Source organism: Mercenaria mercenaria, chromosome 16 (genome assembly GCF_021730395.1).
Source record: "Mercenaria mercenaria strain notata chromosome 16, MADL_Memer_1, whole genome shotgun sequence".
Taxonomy (NCBI): Eukaryota; Metazoa; Mollusca; class Bivalvia; order Venerida; family Veneridae; genus Mercenaria; species Mercenaria mercenaria.
Window position 1 is genome coordinate 26,953,301 of NC_069376.1, and position 20,759 is coordinate 26,974,059.

Here is a 20,759-nt window from a genome sequence, read left to right on the forward strand (position 1 = left end):
ATGCGCAGCGCAAATAACAAATGTAACTTTATATATCACAAATTTGCATTTCGCGTTTGATAAATCATGCAGTTGGTCAATTTATTAATAAATATAGATGTCAAATGCTGAATATCTTGGTACTTAAATTATGTGTCATAAATTTGTTTCTACATCAGTACATTCACGGCAGTCGGTCACCAGGTTTCAATACCTCCGATCTTATACAAGATGCAATAAAACGGGCCAAACATGCGTGAAGGTGTGATTTCCTCCAGCTTGCACACGTCGTCCTCTGGTATGTTTTAGGCTATTTTTATAATTTTCTACTTTACCGGAGCACACACTTAGCAAAATATCGTTTTTATTATATTGAAATATCTTGAAATTTCACAATAATATTCTTTTTACCAACGGGAGCATATCTCTCAACATGTCTCAGATAAAAGATGAAATAAAAAAGTCACAGAATTAAAAGAAAATTCTTACAGATCTTATCTATATTATTATTATTATTATTATTATTATTTTATAGTACAAAATCGATTGAATAAAGAGTAGGCCTAATTTTCATCAAAACGAAGACGAAATTTTATATTTTCTAGCTGCACAAGATATGTGTTCGGTGCCCTGCGCTAAATGAAAATCTGGAAATTACTCTGATAACTTGAATATCTTTTATAAATCATATTAACTTTTACTTTGATTCGTTTACGATTATAGACTAAAACTATAGTTTTTTTTTACAAATCTAAATGGATCTATAATGTTACACCTGTAACTTGCGTGGGAGGTCGGTCCTGCGCTAATAGCAAAGTTTGAAATTACACTGTATTTCAAATATATTTCATTCATAAAACATACTATTTATGTAACTTTCAAATGAATACTGTAAAAGAATGATTAGAAAAAGAGTGATTTCTGTCATAACGAGAACGAAATATTACATTTTTTATCTGCGCAAGATGTGTGTCTGCGCCAACAATAAATCTGGAAATTACTCTGATAACTTGAATATCTTTTATAAATCATATTAACTTTTACTTTGATTTACGATTACAGACTAAAACTATAGTTTTTTTACAAATCCAAATGGATCTATAATGTTACACCTATAACTTGCGTGGGAGGTCGGTCCTGCGCTAATAGCAAAGTTTGAAATTATACTATATTTCAAATATATTTCATTCATAAAACATACTATTTATGTAACTTTCAAATGAATACTGTAAAAAATGAATAGAAAAAGAGTGATTTCTGTCATAACGAGAACGAAATATTATATTTTTTATCTGCGCAAGATGTGTGTCTGCGCCAACAATAAATATGGAAATTACTCTGATAACTTGAATATCTTTTTTATAAATCATATTAACTTTTACTTTGATTTACGATTACAGACTAATATAAAACTATAGGTTTTTACAAATCTAAATGGATCTATAATGTTACACCTGTAACTTGCGTAGGAGGTCGGTCCTGCGCTAATAGCAAAGTTTGAAATTACACTGTATTTCAAATATATTTCATTCATAAAACATACTATTTATGTAACTTTCAAATGAGTACTGTAAAAATGAATAGAAAAAGAGTGATTTCTGTCATAACGAGAACGAAATTTTACATTTGTTATCTGCGCAGATGTATGTCCTGCGCTAATAGTACATCTGCAAATTACTCCGATTACTTGAAATCTCTGATGAACTATGCTAAACTTAAACTCTGTTGTATGATTACAGACTAAAATTGTAGCTTTTGCAAAGACGAATGTAATGTTAAATTTGTACCATGCGCGGGATGTCACAGCAAATCCTGAAATGACACCGATATTTCAAATATATTTCATTTTTAATACATACCATCTATGCAACGTTTTTTTTTTTTTTTTTGTAAAAAAAGTTTTAAGAGTAGGAAATAAATAAATAAATAAATACAAAAAAAATAATGATTTCTGTCATAACGAGAACAAAATATTACATTTGTTATCTGCGCATGATGCTTATCCTGTGCTATTACTTCGATCAAAGCAACAAAGGAAATGATAAAATTGGATATTTCTCAGACTGGTTTCTTTCTTAATTGAGTGATTAAATTAAATTGAGCCATGGCATGAGAAAACCAACATAGCGCATTTGCGACCAGGATGGATCCGGACCAGCCTGTGCTTCCACGCAGTCTGGTCAGGATCCATGTTGTTCGCTTTCAAAGCCTGATCGAACAGAATGGATCCTGACCAGACTGCGCGGATGTGCAGGCTGTTCTGGATCCATGCTGGTCGCAAACGCACTATGTTGGTTTTCTCATGGCGCGCCTCAGTTCTCTTCAACGATCATAGTTAAACCAAAAAAAGGTTACTAGTTCAATATTTAAAATATAAATTACTTCATATTGAATGTAGTGGTACCTAATTAGTTTTAATGTAAGTCAAAGAATTCCTGAATTTGTGATTTCATGTTCATGATATTTAGTTAAAAATAATTTTTAGCAAAAGAATGTTTTATCACTGTTTATGCACGACGGGCGGTTATACGTCGGGCGTAATAATATCACGAGGGCGCATCCCGAGTGATTTTTTTTTTGTACGACGTATGAACGCCCGAGTGTATAAAGAGTGTTAAAACATGATTTTGCTATAAATTATTTTGATTCCAATACTAGTATGTTCTTAATCTAAAACAGTAGATAAATATACAAGCGCTTTTTCTTTGTTGCAACAAAATCTTTGACGTCAACGCACGTTAACGTGACGTCATTCTATCGTGAGAGTGTTTTAACAGAGGCAGGCATATTAGAATGAAACATATAAAGTGACAAAAATTTGCACAAATAACACACCCTGATATAGTACAGTTGATTTCCATGTTTACTTGTTTACTATCACTGCTTGAAAATATTAAACTTAATTACATCAGACTTAAGCATAGCAGTATTGCATTTAGAAGCAACTTTCATCTGGATTGTAATGAGATGCATTATCAGTTGTACAGGTTACTGAATAAATTCAACAAAACAGGAATATTTCTTTGCTATCTGGTCATTTGGACGTACGGGGCTACAATAGAAAAACGTAAAAGTGATCTTTTCTAAACTTTATTCTATTTACTATCTTTCACAATGTATTGCTTAATGCTTTGAAAGGTTAAGGAAATAAACACTATTTTCTAATACTGAACATTCACAGGAATTCGCTACAGACGATTTATCATCAAAGCAAGATAATATATACATTTTCATAGATCGCCTGTCCATATAGTTTGCGCTTTATATGATCATCCTTTTCATAATCTGTAAATTTATTATAATTTTATCATATAGTCAGACCTGATGTAATACTATATGTTATGCAAATGTCAATTCTATATTTTTGATGTACTATGTACAAAGCTAATAAAAGATATGTTCTGTTCTCTTCTGTTTATCAAGAGTTTATAGCCAACAAATGTTTATTGTAGTATTACGTCACCAATATTAATCAACTATATACGCAAAGGAAATGCCATATTTTTTCTTTCCATAATTTTAACTGTTTAACCACGTGTAGGCCGACCAGCTCAATGAGTAGCAAAGGCGGAATCAATCGTGTCCAGCATGATAAGGATCAAACTAGCTATAAGCGCAGGACTGACATCCTGCGCAGGTTACAGATGTAACGTTATATTCTGCTTTGCAGAAACTATAATTTTAGTCTGGACTCGTAAAGCAAAGTTAAAGCTAACGGAGTAATATCCGGATTTTCCATTAGCGCAGGACACATATCTTGCGCAGAGAAAAAAGTAATATTTCGTACTATTCATGACAGAATTCACTCCTTTTTCTATTTATTTTCTACCACAAAAACAGTTTGTTTCTTCTTTTTTTTTAGAAAAAAGTACATAAATAGAATGCTTTAGAAATGAAATTATATATTTGAAATTTCGGCATCATTTCAGGATTTGCTATTAGCGCAGGACCGATATCCCGCGCCGGTTACAGATGTAACAAGATATTCATTTTGGCAAAAGCTAGACTTTGAGCCCGTAAAACAATGGTAAAATTTACATGGTTTATGAAAGACATTCTAGTAAACAGAGTAATTTTCAGATTTTTTTATTAGTGGAGGACACACATTTTGCGCAGCTACAAAATGTAAACTTTCGTGCACGTTTTGATGGAATTTACTCGTTATTCTATTTATTTTGCATTATAAAAGCATGAAAAAAATATCAATTAGATTTGTAAGAAATGACCTATATTTGGTATATTGTTGACATTTTAGGAATTGCGATTAGTGCAGGACCGTCATCCCGCGAATTATGTAGAAGTAACTTTATATTCTAGCTACAATTTTAGTCTGAAATTGTAATAACAAAATTAAAGTTGACATAGCGTATGAAATTATCGGAGTAATGTTAAAACTTTCTATTAGCGCAGGACATACGTCTTGCACAGATAAAACATATAATTTTTCGTTCTCGTTATGACGGAAATCACTCTTGTTTCTATCTATTTCTACTACATTTTTAAAAGGTACATAAATGATATGTTTTATAAGTTAAATATATTTGAATTCAGGATTTGCTCTTAGCGCAGAACTGACATCCCGCGCGGGTTACAGAATTAAAGTTACATTTGTCTTTGCAAAAGCTACAACTTTAGTCTGTAACCATAAAACAAAGTTAAATTTAGCATGGTTTATGAAAGATGAATGTAATCAGGATCATTTCCAGATTTTTTATTAGCGCAGGGCCGACATCCCGCGCAAGATATAGATGTAACAAAATATTCATTTGGCAAAAGCTACAATTACAGCCTGTAATCACAAAACAATGATAAAGTTAGCATGGTTTATGAAAGATATCCAAGTTATCAGGATTATTTCCAGATTTTTTTATTAGCACAGGGCAAACACATCTTGCGCAGATAACAAATGTAATATTTCGTTCTCGTTATGACGAAAACCCCTTTTCTTTCTAATTATTTTCTACTCTGAAAACCTTTTTTTAAGAAGTTACATAAATAGTATCTTTTAGAATTGAAATATGTTTGAAATATCGACGTCATTTCAGGATTTGCTGTTAGCGCAGGACCGACATCCCGCGCAGGATACAGATGTAACAAAATATTCATTTTGCAAAAGCTACAATTTTAGCCTGTAATCACAAAACAATGATAAATTTAACATGGTTTATGAAAGATGAATGTAATCAGGATCATTTCCAGATTTTTTATTAGCGCAGGGCCGATATCCCGCGCAGGATACAGGTGTAACAAAATATTCATTTGGCAAAAGCTACAGTTTCAGCCTGTAATCACAAAACAATGATAAAGTTAGCATGGTTTATGAAAGATATCCAAGTTATCAGGATTATTTCCAGATTTTTTATTAGCGCAGGGCAAACACATCTTGCGCAGATAACAAATGTAATATTTCGTTCTCGTTATGACGGAAATCACGCTTCTTTCTATTTTTTTCTACTCCGAAAACATTTTTTATGAAGTTACATAAATAGTATCTTTTAGAATTGAAATATGTTTGAAATATCGGTGTCAGTTCAGAATTTGCTATTAGCGCAGGAACAACATCCCGCGCAGGCTACGGATGAAACATTATATTCAGATTTTCAAAAGCTATATTTTTAAGTTGTAATCGAAAAACGAAGTAAAAGTTAAAAATGCTTTATAAAAGATATTCAAGTTACTGGAGTAATTTTGAGAGTTCTATTAACGCAGGACACACATCTTGCGCACCTACAAAATGTAAAATTTCGTTCACATTTTGACGAAACTTATTAGTTATTCTATCTGTCTCACTATAAAACATTAAAAAATGATATAAGTATAAAAGATCTGTAAGAGTCGTCTTTTAATTCTGCTTATTTTTGTTTTATTTTTAATCTTGGCCATGTCAAGAGATATGCTCACGTTGGTAAAAAAGAATTGCGCTTTTTCAATATGATGAAAAAAAAAAGCGATATGGTGAATTGTGGTAAGTGTGTGGCAAATCAGTCTTTTATGTAAGTCTTCTTTATGTTCTATATCCGGTATAAAATGACTGTGTGTGATCGAATGAAGTAGAAATACTTCCGTTATAAAAAGAATAGAGAGGACGATGTGGCTATCCGAAGGAAATCACACCTTCACGCATGTTTGAGTTTTATTGCATATTGTAACATACTGCAGATATTGAAACCTGGTGACCGACTCCCATGAATTTACTGATGTTGAAATAAATTTATGACACATTTTTAAAACCAAGATTTGCAATATCAGTCTGTAATTGTTAAACAATGTAAAAGTTAGCATGGTTTATGGCAGTTATTCATATTATCAGAGTAATTTCCAGATTTTCTATTAGCGCAGGACACATCTTGCGCAGCAACAAAAATTCGTTCACATTCTGGCGAAAATTACTCTTTTGCACTACAAAACATTAAAAAATATCAATACGATCTGTAAGAAATGATCAATATATATTTGAAATATTGGTGTCATTTCAGGATTTGATATTAGCGCTGGATCGACATCCCGCACAGGCTACGGCGTTAAAAAAATAATAAATAAATAAAAAAAACTTGTGTTATTAAATATACTGTACCTTGGATATTTTGTATCATTTTAATGTTTTTTAACACCTATGACAAATGACTCTTAATACCGTCGTCAACAGAAATTTTTAGTCCATAAACTACCAGGGACGTGAGCATCTCATTGAAATTACCGCATAAATACACTCATTTACTTCAAAAAAATGTTTTTCTTGTTCTTTACAAATTAAGCACAGTCAATTCACACCTTTACGCGTGCCTGATCACCGTCAGTTTTAAAATTAAACAGTTTTATGTAGGCATACAAGTCTAACCCTCTAATAATATTCAATTTTATCGGGAGGTATCATCCATATGTTAAAAGCGCAGACTCATTTACCAAACGCGCAAGACAGTTACCCTGCGCATATAAGAAATATATAAGGTTGCCCGATTTACAAATCGTTGCGCAGATAACAAATTGGTTATTTGCGCTGCGCGATTTACCAAATGCGCAGATTGGCTATATGCGCGTAACATTTATATTGTCAAATTTCTACATACAGAAACAAACATTCTTCTTGAACGCAGAGAATGTTTCAAACGGAATTGTTGTTTAAACGCCAAAAATAAGTTTAATTAATTTAATCTTAAAACTGATGTGTGAAAAATACAATGTATTTAAATTAAAATAACAATGAAATTTAAAAAAAGGCCGACAATGAAGTTACATTTAGTATTCCGAACTTTTAGATAAAACTGCAGAAAATCATCTAGGTTTAACACGCATTTAAATGGTGAAGAACAAAACAACATCATAAACAAATATTTTCAGGCAACAGTTTACAGTTTCGACTTGCTATTTTCATTAAAATATGTCCTAATTTTATTGTTCTAAATACTCTGAATCAACAAGGCAAATATCATGTAAAAAACGACATCTCTCTTTCTGGGTAAGACAAGCATAGATTTAGCCATTTTCACAGGGCGAAAAGTAATATTAATGTAGATATTTTCCATTTAAAAACAGATGCAGGCAATAATTTCATGGCAGAACTTTTGTTTTCAACAAAAAATTCAACAAATGCTTTCCCAGATTTTCACTGAAAGGACGAGTCAAACTGTAAGGCGTAAGTGTTTGAGTAATAGCAAAATAACCTACGGCATACGCTTCGACTGGACGACAGCATAAGATAAGATAAATGCCGCATTCCAGTCCCCGTATCAGTTGTTCCAGGTGTGTGGGGAGTGGGGGGGGGGGGGGGGAAAGCACTGATCACCGAAATTGCTTCTTGTTTAAAGAAACATCTACATTCATCGCAAAAATGACTTAAAATTACGTTTTGCAACGCAAATGAAACTTCACTAATGGTACTTCGCAATTATTTCATTTGCCGGGTAACACCAAACGTAATGCTGATTCATTTTAGTTGTATACATTTCAAGAATTATGTAACTTTGATTTCTTTCAAAAATGTTTACCTGCATGAATAGAAAATGTGTTGAAAGTCATATCTCTACAGCCGCCAGTGTAATCTTCGACAGGTAAAGGCATACCATCCACACTTGCAGCTATTTTGCATAAAGGACTATTGTGCAATGTAATGTAGTGCCAGCGCAAATCCGGAAATGCGAAGTTAACTTCAGTATCTATGCTTTTAAAGACAATTAAACTTTAGAATTGTTTTGCCAACACCTTTGTACACATTACAAACAAACACTGATACACATTTAAAAAAGTTGGGATCAGATATTAAAATACATTTGAAAACTAAAACTGCTGCTTCCGCAAAATAACAATTCCATCAATAATACACAAATTGAATGTGTTGCACATAGATTTACTTTTTAAATGTGTGAAGAGTCTCAGAAACACGATTTGATTTGCATGCATTTTTTTACAGAACATGCAGTATTTGGACAAGCATTTAAACGCATAACAATTTTCTTTTTATTTACGTAATACTTTACAGAGTCGATGAAAATTTATATAAGCTTAGATCAATAAAGCTGGACAATAAATAAAAACATCTCAGTGCATTTGCATACATGTAAGCTAAAAAGTAAGAAACCAAAAGCCGTAGAACGGAAGAACGGAAAAACAGAAAACTTTAAATGTTTAATCCCTGTTTTCATTCATTTTAATTGTAACTTAGTACTTAATGGAATTACGTATTGTGTCGCTTCACTTTTTTCAGGCCTTCCCAGACCCAAAGCACCTCATTCCCCTTGTCAGAAAACTGGACAGTTGGAAAGTCATCGATGCTGAAATTGCTAGCGGAACGTTTAAACCAAAACGCGACTGTGAAGTCTTTTATGGTTACATTTTCCCGTAATGTTATATGTATGTTAGATTGTTCGTTAGTTACCATCTCGATGTCAAACTCTGAAAAATGTACGCTTATTTTAGCCTATTGTTCCGGAGAATGAATTATAGATAACACGAACAATGCAGTTACTTAAATTAACATTTTTAATTTTGTGAATATAATTATACAATTTTTTTAATGCAACTCTTAAAGAATCCTCTTTGTATAAAGGAATTTGGTAAACAGATATTGTAAATGAAAATTGAAAATATTTTCAAGTAACGTATATAGTATGTACATTCTGCATCTGTCTTAGCAATTCTGTAGCTATAAAAGTTCTTATATTTACCTTCGCAATTAGAGACAGACATCGCACCGAAGGTCAAAGTCGATTTAGATCCTTGGCATGATCGACAAAATGTCTGTCCATAAAATGACTGATACTGTCCTTGCTCACAGGGAGAACAGGGCTTGAGACCATCTCGAGAGTATGTCCCTGGCTTGCATGCCTCTATCGTAAAGTAACTCTTTATGACTATATTAATTTGACTGGACACGCTTGATGAATTTTTTAATTCGTTAATCAAGTAAGCTAGATTGCTTGACAGACTAAAATGATATTCCTTTCATATATATAACATGGAGTAAACATAATAGTTACTTCTTTATTTAAAAAAAAAATCAAATCAAACCGTTTTGAATGTATGATTTTAAATGTGAAATACCTTTGCATTCCTTTACGGAACTAGCTCCAACACTATGTGTTGTAGTACCTACTGGACACCGTATACACCTCAGTTGGGCCGCTTTGTCTTGGTAAGTACCTTTCCGACAAGCCTCACATACGGAAGGACCAGGTCCACTTACGTAGTATGTGCCTTCCGGGCAATCAACTAAAACAATCAAAAATGTATAAATTATTAAAAGGATAGCAATGAGGACACCAAAAGACTTAAGCATAGTTATCACTTCTTATCGTTGGTTTGATCCAGACAAATTATTTTAATATATTTTTAGTTTTAATTTTTCTTACCGTACAATTTTGCAGTTATGTTGAACATATGCACACATTAAATGTTCAATTTCAATTTGTTGGACTTACACCTAAGCTATAAACATTTTTCAGTCTGAAATTGTAACAATAAAATGACAATCATACATCTATGAATTGGTTTTCCGGCATATCAATTGAATTTGTTTCCTATAGGTCATTAGTATGTGTCATTATTCCTGAAAAATATTTAGTTCATAACAACTGTGCCCCTTTGGACTATTAAAGAACTTACTGCAGTCTAAGCTTTGTTCCGACTTGACAGATCCTATCGGGCACAGTATTTGTAATCCAGTAGTCATAAACTGCTTTTGAGAGACTGCAGCACCGCCAAAGATCTTATTTTCGTTGTCATTAAGTACTTTTTGTGTGCTCTCAAGAAGTTCACTGTATCGTGTCTCAGCCTTATATAAACTTTCGTTACCATGTAATCGTACGGGTAAGTTTGCAGTTAGAACAAAAATGTTTCTAGAATGAGTGTCTCGCTTTTTCCTTCCTGTTGCCCCACAGCTTATCTATAGGAAAAATATTATTGTAACAATGTAATAATTGTGCCTATTTCAAATCTACCTATGTTTGTTCAAATGCCCCTTGGACTGAAAATACAACAAAAAGGTGTATATACACGTGTTTATTTAAATGGTCAGTTACTTGTCTCCATCTTGAGTAATGGGCGTCAATTATATGTTTCAATCTGATTCAATGAAGTGAGGTAACTAGACGACAATTGTCGGATTACAGTAACTGTTATTATTTAAAAAGAATGCATATGTTTAAACATGCCCCATTATAGCATATAGAAGTTCTGTTATTTGATCGGATTGATATTGAATGATTTACCCTTACCTTGCTAAATTTCTATAATGAACATGACCATCTTTCGATTTGGACAGTACTATTAACTATTAAAAGGGGTGATTACCAAAAAGGTAAGGACTGAATGGCGAACAGTGAAGACCATGATCAGACTTGCACAGATGTGCAGGCTGATCTTGAGCTGCACTGGTCGCAAAGGCAGAATCACTTGCCGCCAGCAGGCTAAGGGTTAATACTGGTTTGCCTACAAACATTGTTGTGGTACATGTTCATGTTCGTTTTCAAATGTGAAGGGAATACTTGCATGAAAATATTTTTCATATCTTGCCGAAAAGCATGGTCATTAATACGCTGCACTTGCCACATTTAGATAATAGATTATGTACATGTACGTACATTATTCCTGAGTTCGTAATGCTAAGTAATTACCTGAACATTTCGCGAATTGCATTCAATAGAGTCCGGGCATGCTTCTAATTGATACAGACTGGCTTTAACAGCTGCAACAAAATTGCTTGCTATTTCTTGTTGAGTTGCTGGATCAGTACAGTCCCCATCAAAATAGTACGACGCTTCTATTCCAATATAATGTGGCACACGATGACCATGTACCGCTTAAACGAAAAGAATTGTCGTGAGTTTAACGTCTACATGTAGTTTCCGCTTGGCTAGAAGTGCAATCGGAGAGTACTTGGGTATTTAGCATCAGCATCAATTTACAGCTTCAGTTTAAAATCGTTTAAGTTTTCAGAACTATTAGGTCTGTATGAAAGACATTGTAAGAATATTATTTTTGCAATGTACAGGTCGCTGTAAAAATTCTTTTGTATCTTTTATCTTTATACATAAAAATTAGTTTCTCACAAGTTGTATTGGACGTAACTGCTATCTTATACCTCTGCAGGTTTTCACTGTTGGTGTCTTTTCTGACCATTCGCCATTTCCTTTACATACGTATAATTTCTTTAGACTAACGCTTGACATTTGCGTTCCATTTTTACATTGTACTTGGCAATACTGCCCTTCTTCCCAGTTATCGCATACAACCGCACCATTTTTAGGTGGAGGAATCGTTACACACGCCCTACCATCTAAGACAAAATGTATGTATAAACATGTTTTCTACAAAGAAACAGAACTCGAGTATTTCACCATGTTAATATTATGTAATTTTGTTACTTTTATAGATGCCAAGACAAAGTGTATCTCGCGAAAAAGAATAACAATAATTTATAATATGACTACACTTAGAAAGGACTTATTAACACACATTCTTTCTTCACCACTGTAGCCCGGAAAACAAAGTGTACCAAAGGCAGCATATGCTGGTTTAGTGGAACAAACCTTTTATAAAAAAAACATATAGCGACATTTAATCTGGCTATTTTACAAATTTTATCACAGTTATAATCGTCCTACGACGGTTGCTCTGATTGTGACATGTTTTTGCTATTTTCAATACTGAGTCAATGAGATATTTTATTTTTTGACACTTAACATATGTAAATACTTAGAAATCATTATCACTAAGAAACATCAAGATCAGATAATACATTTGCAAGAATTTATAAAACATATTGGGTTATTATTGCTCAGTTTTAGAAACTTAGGATTAGTCTACACTTCAAGGATGACGTAAACAGAAACGGTAGGAATTGGAAACTATTCGAAGGGTAGTAGGACTGCAGTATAATCTTGTAGCTGCGATAACGAAATATCAACAATGACTTGTATTGAAAGCATTACATATTCTGAAAATCTGACATCTGAACAGAATATGTTTGATTTTAGACTAACTTTAGGATGTGTACGAGAACAATACTATGTTTAAAAATTATATCTATTGACGACTATCAACGTAATATATTGCCAAGTTCCTTCCAGTAACTCGTTCGAAAATATTAACTTTTCACGGAATTATCAATATTTTCTTTAACTATTGATGCTAAAATTACAATTATATTTATCTGATAGTGACACACAAGTATTTAAGAATCTGTAGCCAGCTGTTGCACATGATCTTCAAAACAGTATTTACTATCGAATTATAGATTTTGGATTAAATGGCAAATACAGTTCCGGCTCGGCATTCACATGAACATTTTACCTTTCAATTTCAAATTTTAAAGAATGCACGGCCGCACTATTTTTTTCTTAAATAAAATGTACACGCAATATAGGTATATGAAAATAATATTAGGTGAGCTTAAAATTATCCGAAATAATATTGCTTTTTTTCAACAAATTATAGCAGTTCATTTGTTTTTTTCATTTCAGGTAAATTTAAACGTCTTTGTCTACCGTATACGATATAAATACTTTACGAATACACTTTGCAGATATGTACCAAGTCAATTAATTTGGCAAAGGCTTAGCCGCTTTTCGAAATACGTGCATATCTAAATTATAAAACATTGAACGCGTGTATGTATGTATTATTACGCTTATTTAGATAAGCCAATGTGGACATATGAAATTACTGTTATTTTTAACTCTTACTTTTACAAACTGTCTGCTGGCCGCCTTTCCAATTCCACTCACCATACAAACCAGCGGGACTCTTGTTGCATCCGACATCATTTGAACCGTTTAAAATCTTGCCTGGGTCGCACGAGATATCACAACGTGCGCCGGTTCGATAACCATGCGGACAATCAATATGAACAAATGGTGTCGGGTAGAGTTTGAAACATCTGATTTCTGAAGTACATATATCACAAAAGTTAATTTTAGCAGTATGCATATCATGATAGAATTACTTACATTAAACAGCAACGAGATTTAAGATTGATAAGAAAGTTAAATACATATGCATTACGTAAACATAGTACAACCATTAAAACTACCGGCGACTAATAAACAGGGTGTAACAATAATTATTTTTAAAAGTCTAGATTGTTCTTGTTTTCCAAAATGTTTTTTTTTTTCTACGTGTTACATGAAAATTCTGGAACCTCCCATGATACATTAAATAGGGAGCTGTTTTAGGACAGAGCAGGACTTACAGTTATAGATACTATTGAAAACTTTCCTGTATTTCTTGATAACAAAGTATTACCAGTTTTGATACTTAATATTTAAAGAACGTTAAAATTGTGGATTAAAAATAATGTTTGAAGAGATGACTTATCTTTGGATATATTAAATTCAATTTTGAACTGTTGTGAAATATTATTGATTACTGATTACTGATTGGATTTAAATTTGACCAGGACAGGATTTGGACTATTTTCCACATTAGAATGAATTTTACGGTTATTTTACACTTTTGAGGTATTTGCATTATTACTTTTATGAATAAAATAAATTTTATTATTGTAAATAATTGCTGGTTTGTTTTTCTGTTACTTTTACTCACTGTAACAAGAAATTGTTACCGTTTGACGTAACAATGAGGTTATACGCTTGCGGAATAAATTCAATTCATGAGGGCGTACCACGAGTAAACTATACACGCAACGTAAAACCAATTCGTATTGTTGAAGCGTGGTTCTGCTGTATTTTATTGCGAAGTGTAACGGCGGTCTGTTTTAGAATTTCGATTCTGAAATGTCTTTTTTTTTTATTTAGTAGATCATACGTGGTTGCACGCTTTCTCGGCGCCTTCATGGAGTCAAATGATATGTGGTCATGGCGTCGACTTTCTATGTTTTAACGAAAACCTGCAAGCATTTTTCATATCAGAATATCTAATTAATATAGGTTTAATTTGATCTTACCTCGTACAATAACTTGAAACGAACAGTCATTAATAGCAATATTTCCTGCATCATCCCTCGCTCCATACTGAACTGAATATATTCCAGCAGTAAGCCTAGTACCAGGAGGATATCCATGCTTCATATATCTACTCGCCTTTTTGCTATTGTCGTTGACCTCTGGTTGTGTCCAGCTCACTTTAGTCGAGTTTAAACCAGTATCCGTTCCTGATATGACAATACTCGGACAGGTTCCCGGCTTGAATACTGGTGGTTCAACGTCTAAAAATGATTAAACAACCTGATAAATCGAGCATACAGTAAAAAAGAGCCTGCTTTTACTTCAGTAAAAATGACATTTGTCAAAACTGTACCTAAACTTTGTAACACATATTTTCTGGTCGGGTTTAAGGTGCAGACTGTTAACATTAATGGCACTACCGACAAGAAGGTTATACCTTCAAAAGTTTGTTCATTGATTATCTATTTATTCTCTAACTTTTGAATATGATATATGTTTTAACAATTGTAAATTGTTCGATATTCTACAAATAGGGAGGACGAACCTTACCTACACATTTCGGCTGACCATATTTTCGCCAGGACTTTGTTTTATCGCAAACTAAAGCTTTGCTAACTCTCGGTGGCATATCAAATCCTGAACCACAGTTATAAGAACATATGCTACGAAAATTCGACCCATTTGTGCATTTTGGACGTCCTGCACCCTCTAAGCTCGGAAGAGCAGGACACTTCCAAGCTGAAAATCATAAAGTCTCATAATGTAAAGAAAGAGAATATGATTAATGAAATGAAAATGGAAGAGTACATCATCTTAAAGTAAATTTTGCAAAGTTCCGTTCCACTGAAAGTTACCTAGGCCACATTATAAAGAAACAAACATCTTTAGAATGTCGGCATTAAGGTAGTGGACCTGTAATGGCAATCGGCCCATTCCGCGCGATTACGTATCCTCTGTATATTATTTCGAGATGCTTCGGCCATAATAGGAAACTTTTTCTACATAACAACCGGAGAATGCCGAAATCCTCTACGGAGAATACGTAAACGAGCGGAAGTTGCTAGCTGGTCCACTACCTTAAAGTAACATACTCATGGAAGTCAGATTCGTTACAGTTTCGAAAGACCAACGATGTATAATAATAACTAATTATAAAGTAGAAACCACATGGGATCGACACTTAAGCTTCAGTATAAGATACATTATTCATACGGTTGCATGTGGGTTGTGGCCCTGACCATTTTCCATTCTTCTGACAGTGTAGTACTTCTTGTCCACCTTGTAAATCGAATCCCTCGTAACAACCGAATCTGCAGCTGCCACCATTTAGAAATTCAGTCACAGGGTAGCATTGATAATAACCATTCTGAATGTCCTTAGGTGTGTCACAACGTACGACTAAAATTATTCACAATATCTCGTATCATAATAATGCCAATAAGGCGTCGAAATCTAGACACTATGTCATTAGTATGTAATTTACATTGATCTACTGTATATAAATATCATACCCCTTACATTTCATTATTGGCAACGGTCGCCTTCTTGTATATAGATATCATACCCTTTACATTTCATTATTGGCAACGGTCACCTTCTTGTATATAGATATCATACCCCCTACATTTCATTATTGGCAACGGTCGCCTTCTTGTTTATAGATATCATACCCTTAACATTTCATTACTGGCAACGGTCACCTCCTTGTATATAGATAATCATACCCCTTACATTTTTTTATTGGCAACGGCCGCCTTCATGTATATAAATACCATCCCCTTAACATATCATAATTGGCAACAGACACCTTCTTGTATATAAACACCATCCCCTTAACATATCATTACTGGCAACATTCTTGTATATAAATAACATACCCTTTACATTAACATCTATATGGCATGCTGCTCGGTTTCCGCTTCTGTCTTTAGCTTCGTACTTAACTCGTGATGATCCCTCAGGAAAATTGCTGCCTGGTGGATACCCACTTTTTCTCCGTGGTCTGAAGGAATTTGAATTGAAAACCTAATATATATATATATATCTTTGAAATCTCATTATGTTTAATGATTGTTTTAATCCTTCAATAATACACTACCTGTTCAATTCATTTTTTACATTGACAGATTGGCAATGACCATGGGTACATCTTTTCTCGGAAAGATCAATTTCTACGCGTGTGTTGTGTGTTTGTGTGTGTGTGTGCGGGTGTGTGTGTGTGTGCGCGCGTGCGCGTGTGTGTGTGCCTGTGTGCGTGCGTGCCTGCGTGTGTATATGTGTGAACGTTGGGGGCGGGGGTGTCTGTGGGGAAGGGGGTGGGAGTCGGGTTGCATCTTATTCAACAATTTGTTAGTCATTTAAATGACCGTGTGTACTTGTAGGAGTGAGCACAATGCCCAACTTTATAGTGCTGCCCCACTGGAATATCTCGCCTTAGACACGTATCATAACACCTCATCCAGTCATATTATACTGACACCGGACTGACCAATCATAGCACTATCCTCATAATGCTGAGAGCCAATCCATGAACCTACTAGTAATATTTTGGACGTTTTAGTTACAACTCGACAAGGAGTAAATTTCAGTTCGACTGAGGTAAGTAAAATAATGGATCGGTGAAATATCCACATTAGGTATGTAGAACAAAATGGTTTTAATCCATCCTTACCATTACGCAGACTGTCCAGGTTGATGGTATATGTTTGTATATAACATATTTGGAGGAATATGAATAAAAAAACCTATTTTGCAGGTGGCATTAAGGTATTTAATTGATAGTATTACGTACAGTTTGTCTTAGATCTAAGAGGACTGATTCTACACAGCCTTCGTATTTTCAAGATGACTAGTTAAGAATAAAACATGTTTATGCGATCGATCCGGATTCGACATGATAAGAAGTCAATCATACATACTTTATTCGTCAATAGTAAGTTTGTTTCAATAATTATAGCCTTAAGAATTGTATCGAGAATTATTCACGAGTTCTGCAGTGGAAATATTGCGCAACTTTCAGATCGCAATATTTTCCACAAAAATCGAGAGCATATTTCTTGATTTAAATCTAATAGTACTTCTCATTACATACGCATCTTTTAAAATTATTATGTAATTGATATAATTTTGTTCATGAGCCTGAGAAAAATTGAAAATATCGCCGCAAAAGAACTTTTAAACTTTAAATTGACGTCACAAATGACGTCACGCACCCAATATGATATTTGAACTTTAATATGGAAAAATACTGACATATCAGGTTCCATAGTGATTTAACGGACTTTATAAATGAGTAATAAGTTAGTTTCTTCGACACTGTTTTGATTTTCAACGAATCAAGGTAAGTGATTCTTAGTGATATACAGAAATAAGCATTTACGTTGATAGAATTTTAGGATATTACGGTCAATTTTAGTTAGAAGAATAATGTGTCTGCCGTTTCCGTCTAAATTATTTGCCTCAGTCAAAGATAAAGACGTGTAGTAATGACGAAGGCGACAAGTATTCGTCAATTATACAGGCGACATGATATAACAATAATCACTAACACTTGGGTATAATAGGATTATATAATAGAGGCTCGAGCTTGGATGCTGTATTCGGCTCGAGTGGATTTTGCCAGATCGCCAAAATTGTGTCAGGCCATGGATATTAAATGAAAATAGTCCGACAACATACAATACATAAAGCACAATACATATTTTTTTCTGCCTGTTCATATTCACTTATGAAATACTAGTTATATTTTGACAGAGTTTATAGAGGTATAAATAATACGTATACTGATGCAAGCGAGAATATGATACGTACGTTATTGATCCGTCTGTTTCATCAGAAGCCATTGGTTCTTTCCAAGTTGCTTTAGCAACATACAAAAATGGTTCGGCCGTTACATATATTACTGGAGGCTCACAAGTCATACCAGGCGGTGTTCTATCTATAACGGCATAAAAAAACAGCTACAACAAGGGAAAACGTGTTTTAGAGCACTGCACTTACTTGATCTAGCGGGGCCTTCGTGGCCGAGTGGTTAAGGTCGCTGACTTCAAATTACTTGCCCTTCATCGATGTGGGTTCGAGGCACACTCGGGGCGTGGAATTCTTCATGTGAGGAAGCCATCCAGCTGGCTTACGGAGGGTCGATAAATCTATCCAGGTGTCCGCTCGTGACCACAAAATACACGGAGGGGCATCTGGGGTCTTCCTCCACCATCAAAGCTGGAAAGTTGCCATATGGCCTATAATTGTGTCGTAGCGACGTTAATCCAATAAAATTACTTAATCTAGCCAAACAGGTCATGGAGGAAGTCCATATTCAACTTTGGCTTTAAATATCAAACATACTACCCGCGAAAGGCGCTAATTTAAAAAGCGCGAAAACATTTCTAGGTTTACAGTAACATAAGAGAGCATTTAACGAAAAGAAGCACATATCAATACGCATGGACTGAACAAAGGGAGCCCGATTTGGAGACTAGTTTAAAATTTCCAGCATCCGATTGTTTGAACTTTCAGCAAAACCGGCATCTGCATGCAGTTTTAATCTTGAAAGCATGAGCCTGGCTTGAATTACGTAAGGATAGTCAAAATGTTGAGTCGAGATTCCTGGTACTATGAACCTGATGACCCAAAATCGAACTCGTCCAAGATTTTATTTAGGGTAATATTCTGACCAAGTGTCATTAAGATTGGGCCAAATTGTGATCTCTAGACTGTTAACAACCTTTTCCTTTGATTTGACATGGTGACCTAGTTTCTGAGTCGAGATGACCAATATCAAACTCGTCTAAGATTCTATTGAGGGTAACATTCTGAGTGACCAAGTTTCCGTAAGATTGGACCAAATGTGTGACCTCTACAGTTAACAGTCAAATTGTTGACGACAGACGACAAGACTAGATCTAAAATAGAGCTGTTTACTTTGCGACGCTGTCAAGAAAGCGATCCACAGAGGGTTAATGGATTAAATCTGGCACCGTTTCACTACGAATCACTCCATTTACTGTTCATATTTTCAAAGCTTATTGATTCAATAACTTTTAGAATCAAGAAAAACATATTTCATAGATCTACTTGTAAATCATGTAGAATGGAGTAATATCATTAAAGCGTAATGGTATAATAAAAAATACACGCAAGTCATTCACCCATAAGTTACTTAGCAATGTCATCTTAATTACATTCCAAATTGTCAAATGATAAACCTGATTGTAAAAATTCTTTGTATGCGTGCTTTGAGATAATTCAATATCTTGAAATACTGTTAATATTTGTCAAAATGTAAGAAAGCTTCGAGTAAAAAACATTTGCATTCAAACTGCATTTACCAAATGCCTTGCAATCAAAGAAGACGAACAAAGACATAAAGATTTTTAACATCATACCAGATGGATGCCTGTTACCAAAAGTACAGCTGGTAAAAGAAGAGGCAACACAAATGACTCCTTGTGCGGCTCCTTGTGCGACTCCTCTGAAGAAGTTCCCTACTGCTCTAATAGTTCTTCGCCACCAACCCCTTTTGCGACGGATATGCTTTTGGTTGTCTACGATATCTTACAAAATATACACATTACAAACACTTTGAAAATCAGAACAAACATTCTCGTCTCATGACTTTAAAAACTTGCCTCGATCGAGTCAGATTAATTCCTTAAAGAAATATTTATCCGTAAAGCCAGACTTTATCTAAGAATTCATGGTATACACAGTTTACAAATGGAAAATACATTACAGTGCTATTTTAGCAGACTGAAAGTATCTCGTAGTAAGATACATTTTTCTGACTCTCTGGTCTTTCTGTTCCAAAACATAAGTTTTCTATGCACAGTCCTTAACAGGAAATAGCTGCAATCTATCTGGAAAAAAACAACTATGGAATGAAAAGGGGTAGAATTAAGACAAGTAATTAGTATGTACCTTGTTTTATTATCCATTGTGAATGTTCACAATGTACATGCTGAACACCAAGTGGATTTTCAACAATGCAGATAGAGCCTGTCGCGGCTGAGTCATTTTTCGAAGCCTCAGTGTCAACTTCTTTGTCATCATAAACGCATCCCAAAATTGTGCCAGATAATTCGGAAAAATAGCAACACTAAAATGATCACAAGGTAAAACATGATGTAAAGAATGCTGAATATATCATATCAAATACAAGAAAGAAAGAATTAAAGATTAAAAATGCCAATTAGAAATAGAATAAATAAAGCTATAAATATGAAAAATGTATTTCTACTTGTGAAAGAAATGAAAGAAAAAAAAACAACAACAACAACAATAGCAACAAATGTTTGTCTTAACATTGATTCATCAATTATGCTTTGACACAGGGCGTTTGTTTTGTTAAAATATTTAACACAAATTACAGAAATGTGAATAATA

General features: G+C 34.0%; 1 protein-coding gene across 1 annotated transcript in view; it reads right to left on the reverse strand.

The window, feature by feature from the left end:
- LOC123539800 (sushi, von Willebrand factor type A, EGF and pentraxin domain-containing protein 1-like) overlaps nucleotides 1–20,456 on the reverse strand; it is a 32,402-nt gene extending 11,946 nt beyond the window's left edge. Inside the window, exons 1-15 of the mRNA XM_053525822.1 lie at nucleotides 20,295–20,456; nucleotides 19,763–19,930; nucleotides 18,189–18,315; nucleotides 16,256–16,380; nucleotides 15,591–15,776; nucleotides 14,928–15,116; nucleotides 14,378–14,638; nucleotides 13,158–13,358; nucleotides 11,555–11,749; nucleotides 11,088–11,272; nucleotides 10,078–10,357; nucleotides 9,517–9,684; nucleotides 9,141–9,302; nucleotides 8,655–8,868; nucleotides 7,965–8,137 (exon numbers count right to left, since the gene is read on the reverse strand). Of these exons, the coding sequence (XP_053381797.1) occupies nucleotides 7,965–8,137; nucleotides 8,655–8,868; nucleotides 9,141–9,302; nucleotides 9,517–9,684; nucleotides 10,078–10,357; nucleotides 11,088–11,272; nucleotides 11,555–11,749; nucleotides 13,158–13,358; nucleotides 14,378–14,638; nucleotides 14,928–15,116; nucleotides 15,591–15,776; nucleotides 16,256–16,380; nucleotides 18,189–18,298 (2,449 nt within the window). The 5' untranslated portion in view covers nucleotides 18,299–18,315; nucleotides 19,763–19,930; nucleotides 20,295–20,456. The remainder of the gene's footprint in view (nucleotides 1–7,964; nucleotides 8,138–8,654; nucleotides 8,869–9,140; nucleotides 9,303–9,516; nucleotides 9,685–10,077; nucleotides 10,358–11,087; nucleotides 11,273–11,554; nucleotides 11,750–13,157; nucleotides 13,359–14,377; nucleotides 14,639–14,927; nucleotides 15,117–15,590; nucleotides 15,777–16,255; nucleotides 16,381–18,188; nucleotides 18,316–19,762; nucleotides 19,931–20,294) is intronic.
- Nucleotides 20,457–20,759: the final 303 nt, after the last annotated feature.